The following is a 21,304-nucleotide window of genomic DNA, read 5'->3' as shown; positions in this document are numbered from 1 at the left end:
AATCAGTTTATTCAATTGACAAAACAGAAGCGAGAGAGATGTACAGTAAATGAAATAGATGTACAGTATTGTAAGACTGTCATATCACATAATTAGATTAACAAATCAGGGCACCAGTATTATAATGTGTTCTATGTATTTATTCTTCGTATTTTCTACACTTTAATGCCAGTATCATTAGGCTAAGGCAGGTGTGTCAAACTGCCGGCACACGGGCCGAATGCATCATCGAGAAATCACGCCCATCCCATTGCCAGCAATGGCAAAAAAAGCTCCAATACATTGTGCGATGTCATGGGATGTCGTGAGTTTGACATGTCTGGGCTAAGGCAAGTTTTAGCTAGTTTCAGTACATTTCCTGAGTAATGTTATGTGTGATTACATGAGTATTACAGATAATTGACTATTTTAGATTTTAGCTTATTTATTTAATGGCTACTGATCTTAACAAATGAGATTGTGTGATTTGATACTTTAAAAAGAGCTTCATATAGCAAACATATAACTTATGGCTATAATTGGTGTGATTGAAAGCTATAGTAGTCTCATTTAAGGATAAATCCACTAAAGTTAATAGGGCTAGAGTTACAAAAATTAACAAGTATAAATTTCCCTAATTTCAACTGTTCAATTTAAGAATTCCATGATTCAGAAGCATGACATAAGGCTGAGGAAAGCTGTTCTATGAGGAACTATGCATGTTGTTACTACTAATACACAAGTGTCATATTAAAACATATTAAATGTGTCATTTAAATTCCCAGCACTAATTATGCATGCAATAATGATCCATAATTTTGACTGAACTTTTTCTCACAAATTCAGTACCTTTTAGGTGGTCTTTGGGACAAATACTAAGTTATGACAGTACTGAAAAAGGAAGCTTATAGCCAGCCCTCAAAATTGCACTGGTCACATTGTCCCCACAATTATATGATTGAAATTACAACAGATGCAGTGTGTTATAGTTGTGTGGTGACCATTTGTGACCTTCACTGCTGGCTTCCAGTAAGCAAATTCAATGTGGGAGCCCGCAGGAAGTCACAAGTTGTGGTCACATAATAGTGTGCTTAATGACTCTGCATAATTTGCTTAATTACTGCAACCAGAATTGCAATTAAGTCAGCATGGTGACTATATTGCTTAGCAATGAAGCATTCAATGCCAATTAGAGTTGTTAACTGAGGACTATCTGTACTTAAAAATAAGCTTGCCTAAGAGACTTTGCATTTCCCCAGGGCAGCAACTGTATACAGCTGTATGTAGTTACATAAATTAAAAAGTAAAAAAACCCACCCTAAGCATAACTATACATCTCTTACAACATTAATGAAAAAAAGAAACAGCACAAAGATGAGGTCCATAAAATCATAGACACTGAATTCTTAATTAAAAATTGAATATTTTTTGGTTCAAGTGGAACAACAGTAGCATAATCAAAAAAGAAACCTGAATCCCAACTGTTCACATTCTGCAATGAATCTCAACTTTCTACTTGCCTGTTTCAGTGTCTTTTTCAATTTCATGGTAATAGCAAACAAATTCTTCTGCCAGTTCCTTGGGAAATATAACTGGTTCAATAAAAGTAAGCATGGAATATAACTCTTGAAGATTGTTCTGAATTGGAGTACCAGTCAGCAGGAGATGGAAATCTGTTGAATACTAAAAGATGTTGTTGTTTAGCATTTACTTTTTGCATTATTTGTTAGACAACCAGGGATAAATCTGTTTAAAAGTAGCATTATGTTACATTATGTGCAATTTTACCCACAAATGATTACCAATTGATGTTAGGGTTAATTTTGCTTTGTATTTATCAAATATATTTTTATTGCTCAATGACCAAAATAAATTTTCTGTCTGTGTATAGTTTAGACACTGCAGAAGGGAAGAATTTAATTAATTGTATATGACTATCCGATCCACACATTGCAAGTTGGTAGATATAAGGAAGGGATGTGGGGACATGATTCGGAATCTTGCAATATTATTTTGCAATTAGTATCAAATGTAGAGGTTAGAATCCATTCCCTTTTTAGTAAAGTTGGAAAACTTGTGTCTTCTGAGAAAATTGTGTTTTTATTCCAGACATAAGCTGAATATTTTAAAGTTAATATTAATGTTGCTTCTTTTCGTATTGAATAAAAATGGCAATAATTTATCTTAAACTCAGATTGGATTTCTCCTCACATTAAATTAGAAATATACTGTTATTTAGTTGAGCCCTTTAAAGATAACCAAGAAACTGAAATCCACCGAAATGACCAAGAAGGCTATTAGGAAATATTCATCCTCTAACATTTGAACAAAACAAAATGTACTATTCTTTTACCTCAGATAATGTTTTATGAAGCAATGAATCCTGATTCTTCAGTCTCTGAGCTTCATCCACAACAAGACAAGTCCAGTTAAAACTGAACATAAAGAAAGACCAGAAATATAATGCATTCAGATCTATTGTTTGCTCAATTTTTTCATATAGTGAGTGAGATTAATTAAGGTTTAAGATATTAAAGTTTTATTTAGTAACTCAGAATTAGAAACTCTGAGAAATACTATATAAGATTTCCTTCTCCTTAGTCATATTTGAATAATTGTCTTTATTGCTTAGATGTTATAATAATGTGTACCAACTAATGCAAAAAATTACCAGCTGTCTTCCCTTCTCCCCAGTAACTGATTCAAATAAATAAAGCACAAAAAGGATACAATCTTTGTAATAACAGCCTTCATTCTAAAAACTAAAACTATTCATTTATAACTGGCCACAAATAGCCTTTGTGTTGAAAACATGATATTTGTACTGTGTCCTCACCGTTTTAAAAAAGCCGCATCTTTGAGGCACATCTGTAACCAAGCGAAAGAAAATTTCAAATGAGAACAAGTGTAATTTCCAGAGAAATTATTGCAGAAATAATTTTTATCTATGGAAGCAGAATTCTCATAAGACAGAATGGGCCAATCATTTGCTCCCTTCCTCTTATAAAATTTTCATATTTTGCAACATATTTCCTCCAATAGTTGTCCCTTTGCATTTTAATTTAAACTTGCATAATTATAATCTTAGGCAATACTTAGTTATATAGAAGCCTACTCAGAGAGAGAAAACTTTCCAGTACTAAAACTTCCAACAGGTCAAAGAAACCTTATCTATTCACAGACCTTGAGATACAGATTCAATCAATTAATTTTTTAATACGGTCGCAGATCAGCAAAAATACAGATCATGAATATTATAGTGGACATGGAGATTGGTCAAATTAAAACAGTCAAAATATTAATTAAAATATGTAATCATAAATACTAATGATATACCTCATAAGTAGTCAGCAGAATGTGGAAACCATGTTTTGATTTCAAATTCTGCTGTAGTTCAGCTCTTTCTTCTTTGCCTCCTGAATATACCACAGTGGAAAGGCATGGAGAAAACCTTTTTTGGATGTTTAAAAGAGTTATTGATCAATATCTCTCTTCTAATCAGAATTATAAATGTACAAACTGCATTGGTTTACTTATTCCAATGCTTTCTATTCTGTGATGCCAGAGACAAAACTTGACATTTTGTGTGCAAAGTACCTCTTTTCCTAACATAGCAAATTTCTGAAAATAATTATCTTATAGAGACAGACCTAGTAATGGAATGCTATCACTAAATTTGTAGACAACTGCATTTAAAAGAAATGTGTTGCACCTCACTGCATCATTTTTCTCAATGTAAATTTTACTATATTCCTTCTTATAAGCAAACAAAAAAAAAAATCAGAGAAAGTACAGGGAGTACCTTTTCCAACTAACAAATGTTAAAAAGCTTAGCTCACTTCAGCATATAGTCACTTCTTCATAGACTCACGCACTTCATCTATACATCCGATGAAGTGAGTTATAGCTCACAAAAGGTTTTACTAAAATGTAAGTTGGAAATATGCTACCAGATTCCTGATTATCAACAGGCATAGCATATAATTTGTAACAATTCTGTATTTAGGCACTGCCTAAACTGACTCTGGGCAGCTCACAAATTACATTTGAAACTTGCCAGAATGTGCTTCAAGAAATGTAAAAACTTTTGAAATGTTTACCTTTTTAATTCATCCCTCCAGTTGTTTAACACAGAGAGAGGGCAAAGGATCAAAAAAGGTCTCCTATGAAACTTCCCACTCAAAAAAACAAGCAGAGAAATAGTCTGAAATAGAATTAAAAATATTTTGAATTTATTTATCACACACAATGACACTCATTTTTCTTTTGACAATTAGGAAGTCATACATTTCATGTAGAAAGACAAATACCTGGCAAGTCTTCCCCAATCCCATTTCATCACCCAGAATACAGCCATGCCCAGTTTCATAGCAGCGTATCATCCAGTTTACACCTTCTATCTGATAGGGATGCAGATGAATATCTAAAAAATAAGACAGGAAAACTATTGCATTGGAACTCTTAACTTGTTTGAAATACAATTAATTTAATGAATTAGACATTAAACTTTGATTATGCAAAAGCAATCATGGTCATTTTCTTAGAACTTATGTCGACATAGCTATTTTCGCTAACATACTAGAAGGGGAGCAAAATGAGAGGAGCTACAATTTACTTACTATCAAAAGGCAAAACAATCTAATTTATGGAATAACATACCTATTCAAAGGAACTTACTTTTTAAATTCCAAACATAGGAATGTCAGTCTGACAACATATTTGTTATTTTTTAAGACAAGGGATTTTTAAGAAGATAACTACTTATACATCTTTCCTCTGGACAATCAATAAATTCTTGATTTGGAAAACTACAGAAGTATCTGAACCACTTAATACTGAATTAACAAGGTACTTATTCACTTTAGGTTATCTTCACATCACCTGGCTTTTTGAACAGGCAATGGACAAAGGTACTTTGTACATTAATCCCATCAAATGATGGGATGGCTGAAACTAGTTTTTAATATACAGTATTTAATTACCATTGCTTACTTTTTATACCTTTTGCATTTAAATAAAAACATGATTTTATTGAATTAATTCAATTCCCTGGCTGCCCCGAGTACCAACTAGCTTGTCAATATAGTTTAACTAAGTTGATCTATGGATTCCATCTTTAAGAAAAATGGCTCGAAAAGAAACTTACCTGTCAAACCCCATTGGAGTAATTGCTCCTCTTTAATACTTTCGCTTCCCTGTCTGGAACCGTATTTGTTAGAAATAGTTTGGAAAAAGGAAGACATCACACAGGCCTCAAAGCAGCAAACTCCGATCCCTCCTCCTTCAGCAACTTTTACTTTCCAAAACAGTTACCGGAAAGAAAGTAATGGGCAGGTTTATATGGATTGGCTGGTTAGAAAGAACTTCGCGTCGTAATTGGCTTTTGCGGGAACCGGGGCGTGTTCTAGAAATAGCATCATTCTGTGGAAGGGTGACGCTGCTCACACGGGCCTTTCGATATTTTATCTGCGGGGTTGTTTTTACGCTGCTTTGCATTTTCTTGTTGACTCTGCCTATGTATATACAGTATAACATTACTGAATAATACTAAATCTTAAAATTAACCCTATTTGAAACAATGTAAGAGGATTAAGATTGTGGGTTGTTTTCCCAAGAGCAACGGCACGTCCTAGCAGATTTCCTACCCAAAGGGTACTGAATCGATCCGCACCCAAAGTTGTTTTAACTTTTTAGTAAAAATAATCAGCTCTCCAACCACATTTTAGCCTGTTATGTCGAGTGAATTCAGGCCGTATGGATTTATCTTGTGACACCCTCCCGCCTCACCCCAAATTGGAGCGAAATGTTTGGCATTTATCGGTCATCGATAAATGAACAAGTGAAACTAGGCAGGGACTCACCTTGAAAAGAGCTTGAAAGGAGCAGTGTAACAGGAAAGAATGAATGCCCCGTATTAAAAGTTAAGAACCATCTACTGAGTCCCTAATTATACAAGACTATAATTGCTCTGGCCGTTCCGCCCCGCCGTTAAAGATTTTTGCCATTCAAGGACTTCTATAATAGCAACATCTCGCTGCAGGACCAGAGCGGAATTGTGCGGGACTCGGTTGATATTACCTATCACTTAAATTTTGTCCCCTCAGGGAATGTGCCTGCAGAAAACAAATGCCCAGCAAATCAAGCTATACTGCTCCCATTAAACCATAAAAAAAAAAATCAGATATGATTTATTATGACAATCCAACTTTTGCCGCTATTCTCTTGTATGTTGGCGAACCAGGAAGAATCGAAAAAAATAAGTATATTGTGTATATCTTTTAAAATCTCTCAGCGTCTCTGTTAACACAACTCACTTCTCCTTTATAGCTTTAAAGTGGTGTCGGTGGAGATCTCCCCCAGTGGTACAAACATGCGATTAACCGAAATCGAGGGGTTCAGCAGGCGGCTATGCTTCTATTCAGGCATGTTGTGCGATCGAATTACGGAAAAATACCAAGCTGAGGCGTCAAATTCCGATTCCCTAAACTAACGGCAAAAAAATAGCTGCTTTCCTGAAGCTCCGCCTCCACCCCAGTAAAAAGCTGCGAGAGACGGAGGGAAGCATTTTGTAACTCTCTTCCTTCGGCTTTCTGCTAATCTCCTTTTCCGGGCCGCACCGGCCATCTGAGCCATGAAGGACGAAGGCTGGCAAGTATCGACGGTGGCCTGGGGAGCCGCGCTTTTCGTTCTGCTTTATTTAGGTTTTGTGCGGCGTGTTACTGGTGCTGCTGGCACCGCTTTTTACCGCCGGCGGTGGGGCCGCTTCGAAAAATCTAGGAATCCCCCTGTGGACGTGGTGAGTGAGGTTGTAAAGACAATTGCACGTTTGAGGGGCGATATTCGCATCACCCATGCTATTTCTGGTAGGATGGATTATCTGCAGGAGGCAGTGCGAGATAGAGGGGCAGGGAGAGTGCTGAGCTGTATAGTGGCTTGAGAGTCTGCCGCCGCCGCCGCCGCCGACAACGGAGTATACTTACCCAGGCTGTTACTTTTCGCTGTAGACATTATAGGAGAGTTGTGGTGGCAGAAAATCAGAAGGAGTGTAGTTAACTTCCAATTAACCCATTTTATGAAAACGTGCAAGCTTTCCTGAGTATATAATGAATCTCAGGAAAGCTTATGCCTTTTTATAAAATTGTCTTTAGGACAAAAAGAACAGATATAAATGGGCATCATGTCTGGAGGTCATTTTGAACATGAGCAATAAAGCATGTGGGGGCCCCTTTGCTGTCCCAGGAACTCTTCAACAAAGGAGCCCTGGAATGCTTTCCTTGGACAGTAAAGATGACAAACAAGTACTGGAGTATATAAAACCAAGCTGGAAGGCAAAAGTCACAAAATTCCGCATTACTTATTTGAGCCATGTAAACAAGCTCACTGGAAAAGGCAATTTTATTTTGAAGGGTCAACCCCAGTTTTAGGATTCAGCTGGTTTGCACCAATTCAGCAGAACTGGTAGCTAATGTTTTGTGGCCCAGGCCCAGAATGGACATCAAGAAGCAGCATCTATACAGAGAACCGGTTGTTCACATATTTGAATCCCACCACTGGTCAGCCCTCCAAAAACATGACGGGTATATACCAGGGGTCGGCAACCTTAAACACTCAAAGAGTGTTTGGACCCGTTTCTCACAGAAAAGAAAACACTGGGAGCCACAAAACACTTTTGACATCTAAAATTAAGATAACTCCACATATATCCTTTTTTACCTTTATGCTATGTATAAAAAAACTATAGTGTTGCATTTATGAAATCAATGAACTGCTATAAAGAAAACAAATTTTTATGCAGGAGAAAGAGGGGAAAAAACCCTTTCTCCATTTCAACAGGTGAAAACAATTTTAGTAGCTTATCTACCATCTTTAAATACAGCATAGTTATCCCCATACCTCATTTCTTAATTTTAAAAAAATCAAAATATTTCATTAAACATTCTTTATTAAAAGTCCAGTAAGGACAACATATATTCATATTTTCTCTCTCTTTCCTCTCCCTCCCTCCCCTCTCTTTCTCTTTCTTCTCTCTCTCTCTTTCTCTCCCTCTTTCTCTTCTCTCTCTCTCTCTTTCTCTTCCCCTCTCTCCCTCTCTTTCTTTCTTCCTCTTTCCCTCCCTCTCTCTCCCTCTTTCCTCTCCCTCTCTCTTTCTCATTCCTCTCTTTCTCTCTCCCTCTCTTTCTCTCCCTCTTTCTTCTCCCTCCCTCTCTGTCCCTCTTTCTCTTTCCTCTCCCCCCTCTCCCTCCCTCACTCCCTCACTCCCTCCCTTGCTGTGTCTCTGCCACCAATGTAAGCCCTGCATGCGGGGAAAACCCAGCACTGGGGACTAATTTTTTGCCTCTTCCGGGCGATGGGAGAAGAGCGGGCCGATCGCCTTCCCAGCAGCCGGGACTCCAGCGCACCTTCCCGGCCAGGGGGGCCAACAGTAACACCGGCTGGGGATTGCAGGGGTTGCACTCCCTCGGGGCCGCAGCTTGCAGGAGGACTGGCCTGCTCAATGGAGGCTCCAGCAGGACGCTCCCATGGGGGGATCCCGGGGCTGCCCCGCACGGCTCCCAGCCACATGCGCCTTGGATGGGGCCAGACCGAGAAAGGGACTTCCTGGCCACGCTTCTCCCAGGGGGTGGGGTGCCTGGGTGCAGGGTCAATCAGGAGCCCCACGAGAGAAAGAGAGAGAGAGAGAGAGAAAGTGCCCTTCTCTGTCTCTGTCTCTCTCTCTGCAAATGGCGGAGGAGGACGAGCTGCCATAGACGGCTGAAAGAGCCGTATATGGACCTGTGGTATATACCCATGGTGGCAAACCTATGGCACGGGTGCCTTCGCTCCAGTCCTAGGCCTTCAGTTGGGTTTTATATAACCTTTTCGCTTTAGACCTCTGCCACCGTGTGCAAAAAAAAAAAAAAAAAGGTTCAATCAATCAATCAATTTCAACTTCTGGCGAGAAAAAAAATCTTGCAAAGTTGGAATTGATTGATTGAACTTTTTAGTCCCACCCAGTCTGCCATTACCACTGAAGCCACACCCACCCAATGGGCCACACCCACCCGGCACCCGATGATACATAAGTGGGTTTTGCGTTGCAGTTTGGGCACTCGGTCTCTAAAAGGTTCGCCATTACTGGTATATACCATCAAAGCGGACAGCATAACACAACTGAAAGCTGTACAAAAAATTGTGGCTTCTAACAAGGGGGAAGGGAGTAAGAATATATGTGAAAAGTTTACCCTAGATGCTAGAAAAAACAAGTCAGAGGGGAAAATGATTCATAATAGTAAGCTTTCAGACTGAATCTGAGAAAATAACAATTACCTCAAATTATATTAACAACGTTCTATAAAAGATTTTTCAATTATTTCTTAAATTCATCAAAGGTAATTTCTTTATCCCTGGAGAAATGAATGATTTCCCTCCCCTACATGTAGATATAACTATTTCATCTAAAAGGATTTCCAGTAAATTCCCCTGTACTCTCCAAATTCCCTCTCAGACTGTATGTCATCTTTTTTGGATATATGGAGATATCTTATATCTTACAGAGAGGGAATACACTATTTTATATAGAATAAGATATTAGGTTAAATATTTAGGAATGTATTCAACAATAATGAATATATAAGGATTTATTTAAAAATATACACAGAGCTGAAAAAATGTGATTTCTAGCTTATCAGTGCCAAATTATTTTTAACTCTGAACTGTATTTAAGATTTAATTAGATTTAGATATCTTTGAAATTACAGTAATATGCTGTGGTAATTATTTTGGAGGGGCATCAGTATTAATTTGATTTAAAAACAAAACAGTTTAGCTAATAGATTTATCGAGGCAATACTTCTGTAGCCAGTATGTGTTTTCTCTCTATTTCTAGTGGTCCCCCAGACTGTCTGGCTTTCCTCTACAGCTTTGCGTGCACCTGGCCAATACAGTGAGTATCCAGCCTTTCCTCCTTCTTTTTTACTTTTTCTTTTACTGCTTCGGGTGCCGAGGGAGATACAAAGTTCTGGTTCTTGCACTTCTAGTGGCCTCAACCATTGTTATTTGATGCTGTTGTTGTGTATCTTTGATGTTGTCTCTTCTTCTTCTTCTTCTGAGTCTGCCTTGTGTTCTTTGGCATTCTCCTCTTTTTGTAAATGCCTTTTATAATATAGAATCCCAAGACCAATATGGTTAAAAGTTGTACTCTTCAAACTACAACTTCTACATTTATAGCATATCTCTTGATTTTCAGTGAGGATTATCAGAGGTAAGGCTAGGCAACTTGGTAGTTTCCAGGTGATTTGGACATAAATTTCCAATTTGTCCACTTGATCTTAAGGCCAAAAAGCAAAGTAATACCAGTTAGCAAAAAGGTAACAAGAACAACTTAATCTTATTTTCCAACCAAATTGTAGTGTATAATCAGTAAATTATTTACAAAATACCTGTTTCAAAAACTTGCTGATTGGTTGAACTGAGAGAAACAAATAGCTGCAGAATAAACAGGTTTTAGATTAGGCTTTTCAAGAGTGGATTAATGTATCAGTATCTGTGAAATAACCTGTCAGATGCCTATCTTCGCTTTCTTTGAAGCTTGCCAGCAACTGCCATAAAGAGTGGAGAGGAGGCATTTGGGAGGGGAAGAATGCTGGATTGGGAAAGAATGCTATGAGAATTTGGGGAGTATGGACACTAACTGGAACCAGAGGTGCCAAACTGAGCATCTGCCTACTCTCAAGGACACCAGCCCTGGGAAAGGAATTTACAAGTGCACCTGAGGCACCAGGTTCCCAAAACATTGGACCAGGACTGGATTGAACTGCTCTGGCCAGGGAGAGGGCTTTGGACATCGGGGATCGCTTTCAATATATGATTTTTGCGCGGGTTTCCTCAGAGCTTGCCTTTTTCATGCTGCACTCAGTATCTCTAGTAAAAGTACCTTTCCTTTGACATCCATGGAGTCAAGGGTCATTCTTTCCTAAGGACTAAACTGTGGCAAGTCTAATATAATGCCAGATAATCTTTAATTCCATCTCTATTAGTAACATTAAAAATGAAGGCATTATTTCATGCAATTCTCTTTGACAGGCTATGACAGAAATTTGCAGCCTTTCCTGTTGACCACCATTCTCTGTGATTAATTATAATGCTTCGTGAGAAGCTTCATGCAGGTTAGATGAACAAATGGCAGAGAATTGACGACAACTTTCCAACCTCCAAAAGAGTCAAGCAGAGTCAAGAGTTATGTATTCTGATCCCTCTATTATTATGACATTGTATACAGTGAGGGAAAAATTATTTGATATCCTGCTAGTAGAAGTAGTGTATACCTTTTTTTAATGAACATTATCAGCACTTTTGATCAGTGACGTCATCAAAGTAAACAAACCCACGTGCTGATTACGTCAACAGGTCATGGCCCTAAACGGAAGTGATGTGCTCAGCTCCCACCCTCCGGCTGTGACGTTTTGGCCTAATCCCATCAAGATTGGCAGTCAATCCTCTGGGTACATGATTAGGTTAACCCTAGACTAATTCTATGTACATTCAAAACCAAAAAGAGCTAAGTAAAGTGAATAATTAGCAGAGGGCTGTGTTTTTGGGAAACAATCCCTACTTTGGGGAGCTGTGAAATAAAAAATAAAAAAGGCTTTTTATTTCTAATCATTCTAGCCTAACGATGCTTTTAATTTTTGTGGAATTTTAAAAATCAGTGCCTCAAAAGCTGGGGAAAAAGAAGCCCCTGAAAGACAGCCAGAGCCTGCATTTAATCCCTTTTTTCTAAAAGGTATTTTTTTCTAAAAGGTATTTATTTCTAGGTGGCTTTAAAATCATTTCCTCGAATGCAGGGGAAAAAACAAACAAACCACCGCCCCTTTTAAAACCCACAGCTGGTTTTTACCTTTGTAAAAAATCTAAAGACACATATTTTGCCATTTGCACCCTGAATAAAATGTATTCTGGCCCCACTATAGCAAAAGACAAGGAATATTAACAGGAATTAAAATGCTCACAAGAGGCAAGCAGCCAACCATGCTCACAAGAGGCAAGCAGCCTTGCAATAGGGTTTTAAAACTTGTTCAGGAATGTCAGGACCGCGATTCCGGGCATGCGTGTTTCTGTCTGTCTGCTAGTAAAAAAGGGTGTTAGGCCTTGTTTGGGACAAGCCCGGGCATGTCATGCTCCCCGTGATCTGGGCATGCGCAATGTCAAGGGTGTATCATTGCAAGGGGCAGGGGAGTTTGTGCGGGCAGGGACATGCCCGGGCATGTCATGCTCCCCGTGATCTGGGCATGCACAATGCTCAAGGGCGTGTCATTGCAAGGGGCAGGAGAGCTTGTGTGGGCAGGCCTGAACAGCTAGCGATTTAATCCCAGCAGTCTTTTGAAGATGGCAGCCTCTGATGGAGATTTGTTTGATGTAAATTTGACCCCCAAACCACCCAAGCGTGGGCGCAGAATAAGAAAGGGTCCTGAGTTATACAGTTTCATTGAAGAGAACAAACTTATAAAGCCTTATAAGTTATAACCAGATTCTGCAAAACATCAAATGGTAAGTATTTATCTATATCTCTATCTATCTATCTATCTATCTATCTATCTATCTATCTATCTATCTATTCAATAATGATGCTAAAAATGCAACTCCCGGGCATAATTATAAATAGAATAAATGATGCGCGATCACCGGGAGAGTTAAAAGTAAAAATACTTTATTAAAAGTATTTCACTATATTAAAAAGGTGCCAAGCTTTCGTTGGGAAATACACGATGACATTGGGCTGAGTCCCCCCGCTGCGACGAGAACCATTGCCACCAGGAGAGAGAGGAACATGAGCTTGCAAATAACCCCGGAAGTCAACAATGGAGAAGTAAACAGAACAGCTCGAGAGAGCAACGAGAGGGAGCATTGCGCCGTTTACTCTCCCCACTTATCAGCTGATCAACTAGGGCCGGCAGCACGATCTAGGAGTCGCACGCGGACAGCTACCGAGCCCATTTAAACCACCTTGTCAAAATGATCTCTCAGCCCTGAAGATGTTGGGGAGTTTTCCCAACGAAAGCTTGGCACCTTTTTAATATAGTGAAATATTTTTAATAAAGTATTTTTACTTTTAACTCTCCCGGTGATCGCGCATCATTTATTTTTTATATATATATATATATATATATATATATATATATATATATATATATACACACACACACACACACACACACACACACACATACATACATACATTAAGAAAACAGTATTTTGATTGGTTGAAATAGATAGCCTAAATCTAACTTTATTTCCTGCTTTAGAAACGGCGGAGTCTCAAAATGTCAGCATGCCTCAGATTCTGAAAGCGTGTATCATTAAAATATTACACCACTGCTTAATGAGATGTCTGCAATCAGATAAAGACCATGTGGATGGTACCAGTGAAACAACATATTAACAGCTTATGCTTTAGACTTTCTATGCCTCATGTTCTCTGGATCATCATCAGTATTTCTGACAAAATGAATAACTTATATTTCACCCAGGGTTCCCTTCATGAGCTCAAGACATTCATACAGCGTATCGAAAAGAGCTGTAAACCACTGTCATTAATGTCAAAGATTGAATCTGAATTGCCATTGTCTCTGAAGAGATTCATATGCCAAAATGTAACAGAAATTAATTACAAGAAGCTCTTAATGCTATGAAATTTATAATAAAATGGGCTTTACAAATCACATGAAAGATGTATTATGTTTTTCTTTTGCTGACCCCTGTTTAACTTTGGCAGATGTTAAACACAATTTAATCAAAGCTCAAGGGGTATTATTCAATTGGGTTTTCCTGATGAGACGGGGCTGGCCAGATTTGCAAACGTTGTGAAGAACTCATCAACTCTGATGTGATTAATTTGTAATATTATGTGCTGTTTAAATGCAGCTTTGCAAAAGTTGTGAAAAACACACCTCCTCTGATGTGATTAATTTGTGACATCACCAGCGTATACAAAAGCAGGGTCCATACTGGTCTAGTCACATTTGCTGGTTTCTGGCATATCTGTACCTCCGGAGCCATTTGATCTGCTAAGAAGACCCTTTTCAGAATGGAAGCCACTATTGTAAGTAGTTTTATGGCTAATTTTTGAAACACTTAGATGCAAAATGGAGTTTTAAAATATTCTTGTCTGCTTGCTTGTTTGACTGATTGTTTTATTTCGCTACAATGAATTGACAGACTCAGAATGTTTGAGGGTGTATGAAGGTATTTGTCTTTCATATTTTCATACATTTAGATTCTGGTAAACATTTCTGCAACAATTCTGAACATTGGGGTTTTTTTTCCTTCAGAAAGGGAGGATGACTTGCCTTTTGTGGAGTTTACATACCCCCAAGGGGCCCAGCATGACAAAAGCCCCCAGCCATGCACAAGCTACACAACACGAATGCTGTTAGGAGGTATAATATCTAACATTTTATCCAACTACAAAACCATTAGTATTATTTTTTAGAAACAAAAAGGGGGGGTATTACATTATTAGGAATGTTGGTGATAGCCTTTTGTTTGTTTGTTTGTTTAACCAGAGCCGGCCTGCAAAAAAGCAAAAATGCATGGAGGTGGACTTCCCGCATCCCCAGCAGACAGCCATAAATGTGATTCCATACCTGCATCTCAATCAGAAGGGGAGATATGTCATTCTACGCCACAGCTACAAGCCCCTTACTCTGCAAACTCTCAGAATATGAACAATGTTTATCTGGATATGGTACAGGAATGGGAGAAGCCTATCAGAAATTTCAGGGCTGTGGAATATTATCAACACTATAGATTTATTAATCTTGACCGAATCCAGTCTTTTGTAGATGCTGTAGAAGCTATTCATAATGTGATACAAACTCTTTTGAATAATGTTGCTAGGGACATAGGACCAAACGATTTTGTTCAACTCAGGCTGGATGCAGAGGGGTAAAATCATCCTCTCTTTTCTCTTAGGAGGAATATGAATTATTTAAATGCCGATGATTGAAAATCTGCTTCAAAGTAAGGCAGAGATATTGTGTGTGTGTGGGGGGGGTAATTTGCAATTAGCGGTTACCGTCTTGAAGAACAAGGAGGCAGGAGGTCTTAGGAAGTTAAACACTGTGCTGCTCACCAGAGTGCTGGAGAAAAAAAGACAGCACCTAGTAGATTTCAATGTGGGAGGTGAATTTCTGTGTTTTGCTAGCTGTTTGCTCTGGCTGATTGGCGGGGATGTTAGAAATCAAGAAATTATTACCAGGGCCAGGGAACTTCACAATAGACTGGGTGTTTCCACAGAAAACAGAATTGATTTTTCTCAGATACACCTCTTTGAAGAAGCTTTAAAGGTCACTATAAAGATCTTGTTTTATATGCAGGACGGTTGGCGGTTTTTTGTCACAGGTAGCCCCCAGCAAGAAAAAATAGTGTTTATATTGTTACACGACAAGTATTATTATGGCATCAAAAATATCAAGGACTTCCTGGGTGAACGCTATTTCTGTAAATTCTGCCACACACCCTACCACCACAAATTTAGTCATGGCAATATATCTGCAGAGCCTGCCTCAACCAAGAATGCCAGCAGGTGGTGGAGGAGAAGGCGCGCTGCTGTAGGTGTAAAGATCTTTGCCAGTTTAAGGTGTGTCTTGAAAGACACACACAGCTCGCTATGGAGGAAAAAGTTGACTGTAAGAATAAAGAATATTGTGAAATGTGTGGGGTTTACGTCTTTAGCCCCCACAAAAAGTGCAAGGAAACCAAACGTGGACAGTGCTCTGAGAAGGTTGAAAGCTTGGAAGGGCATTTATGCTTTCTAAATTCATTGGACCGGCTGCGAATTGGCGAAAGATACATCATTTATGATTTTTAATGCTGTCAAGAGACAGGCATCCATATACTTAATTATGCCTGTGCCAGGGATATGTTGAAGGATGAGGATGATAAAGATGTTGTGAGGTAGGATTGTTATGGTGTTAGATGCCTGGAGCAGTTTGTAAAGAATTTTATAAATCATAAGTTTAAAGGATGTACTTTTATCGCTCATAACTCCAAAGGTTATGACGGGTACCTAGCACTGAAGCAGTTGATCCGTGTAAAGGTTAGGGTTCAGCTTATAAGTCAGAGGGGGGAACTTTTGTTTATCACCCTACCGGATTATAAGATCCGGTTTATTGATAGCCTCTCATTTTTGCCCCTTAAATTAAGCAAATTACCCAAAGCTATGGGGTTTCAAGGCAGCAAAGGATATTTCCCCCACTTGTTCAATACAATGGCCAATCAAGACTATGTGGGACCACTCCCTGAAACCAAGTATTACAGCCCTGAAACCATGATGCCCGGGGAGAGAGAAGAATTCATGAAATGGCACTCTGCTAATACAGGTACTGTGTTTAAACTAAAGGAGGCTCTGGCTTACTATTGCAGACAAGATGTAGATATATTAAGAGAGAGAACAGGTGATGGACATGACTGAGCGTGAGTGTTTCAGGGGGGTCGGGGGGGATATTGTTGAGATAGCGATTCGATGCATTGACCCCTTCCAACATATCACATTGGCATCTGTCTGTATGGCCCAGTATCGGTTCATGTATTTGAAGAGCTATACCATTGCATTAGCTCCTTTGGACAGTTATCACAAGACACAGAAAAGGTATTCAGCTCCAGCGATTCAATGGTTGTTGCATATAGAGCACACTAAGAATCTCAATATCCAGCATGCTTTGAAGGGGGGTGAAAAGCAAGTAGGCAAATATTTTTTGGATGGTTTTGCTGTCATAAATGGAACTCCCACAGCTTTTGAATTTCATGGTTGTTTTTTTCTTGGGTGCCCTGTCTGCTACTCTGAAAAAGACTTCAACAAATTACTTGATTCAACATATGGAGGCCTGCACAACTGTACTAAGATTAAAGAAGAGTACCTCAGGGACCAGGGTTATGCTGTGCGCTGCATCTGGGAACACGAATGGAGGGCCATGGTGGAGGATGACACCTCTTTGAAGCAGTTTCTAGTTGAGAATAAGCTCCCAACTCCTTTGAATCCTCGAGATGCTTTTTTTGATGGTAGAACAAATGCTACATGCCTGTACTACAAACCAAAACCCGGTGAACAAATCTTATACTATAATTTCACCAGTTTGTACCTGTTTGTGAATAAGACCAAGGAGTACCCAATTGGCCATCCACAAATATCAAAACTTTGGGGACATAAAGCAATATTTTGGGTTGGCCAAAGTCAAAGTGTACCCACCAAGGAATCTCTATTTCCCAATCCTACCCCACAAATCGGGGCAAATTAATGTTTAGTTTGTGCGCAACCTGCACAGAAAAACTGCAAACCACCCCCTGTAAACACAGTGATGAGGAAAGAGCTCTGACTGGGACATGGTGTACCGTTGAATTGAATGTAGCTTTAGAAAAAGGTTACAGAATTGTTGAAATCTATGAGATCTGGCATTTTGAAAGAACATCAAATAAGCTATTTTCAGGTTATATGAACACGCATCTCAGACAGAAACAGGAGGCCAGTGGTTACCCTGACTGATGCAAAACAACAGGATGAAGAGCAATATATTCAGGATTATGAAAAGATGGAAGGTGTCCGCTTATGATGTGACCACATTGAAGTAAATCCTGCTAAAAGACAGATTGCCAAGCTGTTTTTAAATTCGCTGTGGGGAAAATTTGGTCAGAGCACCAATCACCTGACCACATCCGTGGTGACAAACCCTGAGGATTTATTCAAATACCTTTTTGTGCCCTATTATGATGTTTCCTCATGTGAGTTTGTGGATACAGAGACAGCCATTGTGACATGGAAAACAGCCAAGAACCACCCCACCAAATCCACATGCACTAATGTATTTATCGCCAGCTTTACTGCTGCTTATGCCCGGCTGGAATTATACAGGCTACTGGATACGCTGGGCGGAAGGTGCCTGTACCATGACACCGATTCAGTCATTTTTGTAAGTAGAGAGGGGGCATGGACACCTCCTTTGGGTGATTATTTAGGACAGCTGACAAGTGAGATTCCACCAAACACTACAATTACAGAGTTTGTTGCGGCCGGTCCCAAAACGTATGCTTATGCTTTGTCCAACGGTGAAACGGTGCTAAAAGTGAAGGGAATTACGCTAAACTGTGGTAATAGCAACAAGGTTAATTTTGACAGCTTGAAAGATTTGGTAGATGATTATTGTGTGTCTGGTGCAGAGAGAAAAAAGGAGATCAGGGTAGAACAGTTGGGGATTGTTAGGGTTAAGAAACATTGGACCCTAGAAACGCGGGTCCTCCGAAAAACTCTAAAAGTAGTGTATAATAAAAGGTTATTAAAGAGTGAGGATTACTGTACGCTGCCTTAGTTATTAAGGATGGCGGAAAACATTGCACAATTTGTACACCCTTTCTCCTGTATTATAAGCGGGCCATCCAATTCTGCCAAATCTTTTTTTATCAAACAAATGTTAGAACATGGTGATGTTGTGTTGTCTCAAATGCCTCAAAATATTGTATGGTTTTATAGTTGTTGGCAACCTCTGTACAAAGAACTGCTTAATAAAATCCCTTATATTAAGTTTATGGAGGGGCTTCCATCTTCTTTTGAAGATGATGATTTGTTTCCGCCAAATCAAATCACTCTAGCTGTGATAGATGATCTCATGGCATCGGCCGGTGACAGCGATCAAATAGAGAAGGCTTTTACACAGTACGTCCATCACAGAAACCTGAGCATTATTCTCATACTACAAAACCTGTTCTTTCAAGGTAAGAAAATGAGAACAATAGCTCTGAATTCCAAATATTTGGTTTTGTTCAGCAGCCCCCGTGATCAGATGCAAATTGTCATACTGGCCAGGTAGATGTACCCCACTAAGACAAAGTATATTTTAGAAGTATTCCAAGATGCCACTCGCAAACCACATGGGTACCTTTTGGTAGATTTGGCAGCCACCACTCCAGAATCCTATAGGTTGAGAACAGGCCTCTTCCCGCCTGATTGGCCTACTGTTTACACAATGAAAAAGAAGTGTAAAAAGCAGTAGCTCAGTTACCTTAGCACTAGTTCATTTAAGATGTCAGAGAGGGTACGTAGAAATTGGGGGCTTTTAAAAATCTTAGTAAAGGCCGGACCAAGACAGAGAAAAGCCATCTTATGCAATGCTAACAATGACCTGGTGGGGGCAATAGCAGAAATAGCTCTGATCATCCTAAAATGAAATCTTCCTCTGAAACCTTCACAATTCCGGTCTCTAAAGAGAAAGAAAGGTGTCATTAAAAAGTTGAGTGATAGAAAAGTCTCACTCAACAAGAAGAAGATCATACTTCAGCCAGGTGGTTTTATCGGGCCCTTCCTAGGGACAGCTATTCCGCTGTTGACTAGCCTGTTAGCTGGATAAACCATGGATCATGCTGAGAAAATGTATCTGGTGTCGCATCATCAGATGGAGCAACTACAGGGTAGGCCACCTACTATGGGAGCTATAGCCACTAACTGGTTGGATGATGAGATGCGTACCATTCTTCAGAGAGCTGATTTGTGTGAGGATGACAAGATTAAGCTCTACAATTCTGCACTGCAGAGGTATCTAAGACTGACCAGGCAAAATGAATCTGAAAAGGACAGACTGAATCTCATTTATCCACCGGAAGAGCCTCAACCACTTCCAACTTTACCAGAACAGCCGCCACAGCCATCTCCGCAGGACACGCGATGGATGAGATCCTAAGGGGTGTGAGCACCCGTTACAGGAAAAATGCAGAACTTTTGCTGAACAAAATGAAACAGCATCAGGACGTCTCAACCTGGGATGATCGTGGTACCTTTTTATACAAAAGGGTCCCTATTCCTGGTACTAATATTTTAGACTTGGTAAAAGGGCCTCACAACACTAAGCTCCTACTGAGAAGCAAAAACCTAAAGGCTGGGATGACTTTATGAATGCTATGGCTGAGGTAAATGTTCCAACCTCTGTGTTGGGATCTACAACTGTTAAAGAGCAAATAGAAAAGTTGAAAGATTCTCTGGTTGTTAAGGATGAAACTGCTACTAACCCCGTCTCTGTTATGACACTCCCTTTTGGGACTCAGAAGCCTCTGATTACCAGTACTCCCCCTAGCCCTTGGACATTAAATCCTAGAAGTAGGTTCAAGTTTGGTGACTGGCTCAATTTCTAAAATGAATAAAAACACAGTGAAACAAGTAAAAAACCGTTTAAGTCTTTTTCTTTATTTTACAATAAGGCATGCATGTCTGCATGCATTGGTGACGGTTACAGGTTCCAAGCCCCCTTCCCACCTTTATAGTTTTTACAAACAGCTTTACCATTTGATCATTTTTTTATATCGGCATTGGAGTACATCTTTAAAATATTTTCATAGTCCACTCCTTTAGTCTGGTTCAGTAGAAAAAATGCACAGTGTTGCCCTCAGGTCACAGCGCTGGGGTGTTGCAGTTGACGTTGGTGAAATGTGTACTTCTCAGCTTGCTGCTCTAAAAGCATCACTATAGAGCCAGGACAGTCAGGGCTATCCAGCGGTCTTCCATAAGAATCAAAAAATTCCCCATATCCAGGAGATGGGAAGTAGAGGGCCAGCCAGTGTTCATGAGGCAGAGTGTGAGGGTGAGTATTTACAATTAATCCAAAAGGTCTTTTGGAGATATGTCTCTGGTGTAGCAGGTCACAAGGGTAGACCCTTAGAAAGGCAGTATTTCCAGAGAACAATTGGAGGAGCTGCAGTGTGTCCATACTCACATGTAATCAAAAAGCACATTCCTTGTGTGACTTATTTCAATAAGGTTTTCAAAGATTGCATAGAGAATCATGTTGACGGTGTTTAGGAAGGGGTTGTGCAAATCTAATTTCGGCTCTGAGGTTACCATTCTTGATCAAATAATAGTGCTCAGAGCATCCCTGATCAGGACTCAAGTCAAAACAATACAAAGTATACCCTCGGTTAAACTCTTCCGGCTGATTATCAGCGGCCTGTCTTTCATGCCTTTGCCTGTGGCTTGCACCATCTGCATGTACTCTCTCACAAAAAGACTCTGTTCATAATCAGGCTGAAGAGGCTTTGCGGGCATCTGCTCGCCATCACAATACAGGGCGCAAAAATTGACATTGCAATGTTGAAAATTGAACAGGTTTCTTTCATAATCCCCACTAAAAGATTCATTGTCCACAAACCCAATCACTAATTGTTTAGGTAGCTGCCCCAGAAATAGATTTTCCTGATTACACACAAGGCTCCCTGCAGGAATGCTGTAAACCTTCATCCCCACTCAATCAATGGGGTATTTGGTATTGGAGGTGAGCAAAGCTTCTGCATGGCCAAGGCACACTCCCGGGGC

At 39.5% G+C, this 21,304-nt stretch overlaps 2 protein-coding genes across 12 annotated transcripts in view; one reads left to right on the top strand and one right to left on the bottom strand.

Annotated features, from left to right (window-relative positions):
* The window catches only part of CHD1L (chromodomain helicase DNA binding protein 1 like), a 98,169-nt gene extending 91,749 nt beyond the window's left edge, over positions 1–6,420 (bottom strand). For 4 of the 6 annotated variants that reach the window (XR_005559556.1, XM_039366544.1, XM_039366539.1 and 1 more), the window contains exons 1-8: positions 6,294–6,403; positions 5,126–5,492; positions 4,290–4,402; positions 4,080–4,183; positions 3,316–3,430; positions 2,816–2,847; positions 2,333–2,414; positions 1,500–1,662 (exon numbers count right to left, since the gene is read on the bottom strand). Coding sequence is in view for 5 of the 6 variants with exons in the window: in XM_039366544.1 (XP_039222478.1) it covers positions 1,500–1,662; positions 2,333–2,414; positions 2,816–2,847; positions 3,316–3,430; positions 4,080–4,183; positions 4,290–4,402; positions 5,126–5,222 (706 nt within the window). In the remaining variant the exon portion in view is untranslated. Of the gene's footprint in view, positions 1–1,499; positions 1,663–2,332; positions 2,415–2,815; positions 2,848–3,315; positions 3,431–4,079; positions 4,184–4,289; positions 4,403–5,125; positions 5,493–6,293 lie in introns of all 6 variants that reach the window. The other 2 variants (XM_039366540.1, XM_039366541.1) reach the window with 2 other exon arrangements.
* A 70-nt stretch (positions 6,421–6,490) lies between these two features.
* Positions 6,491–21,304, top strand: part of LOC120318650 (fatty acid amide hydrolase-like) — a 105,043-nt gene continuing 90,229 nt past the window's right edge. For 4 of the 6 annotated variants that reach the window (XM_039366546.1, XM_039366547.1, XM_039366545.1 and 1 more), the window contains exons 1-2: positions 6,491–6,775; positions 9,845–9,901. In XM_039366546.1, coding sequence (XP_039222480.1) covers positions 6,611–6,775; positions 9,845–9,901 — 222 coding nt within the window. In that variant the 5' untranslated portion in view covers positions 6,491–6,610. The remainder of the gene's footprint in view (positions 6,776–9,844; positions 9,902–21,304) is intronic. The other 2 variants (XM_039366549.1, XM_039366550.1) reach the window with 2 other exon arrangements.

Source organism: Crotalus tigris, unplaced genomic scaffold, assembly GCF_016545835.1.
Source record: "Crotalus tigris isolate CLP2741 ecotype Arizona unplaced genomic scaffold, ASM1654583v1 scf7180000020347.5012614909:4044961, whole genome shotgun sequence".
NCBI classification, from domain to species: domain Eukaryota; kingdom Metazoa; phylum Chordata; class Lepidosauria; order Squamata; family Viperidae; genus Crotalus; species Crotalus tigris.
This window is presented reverse-complemented; position numbering and strand designations above follow the sequence as displayed.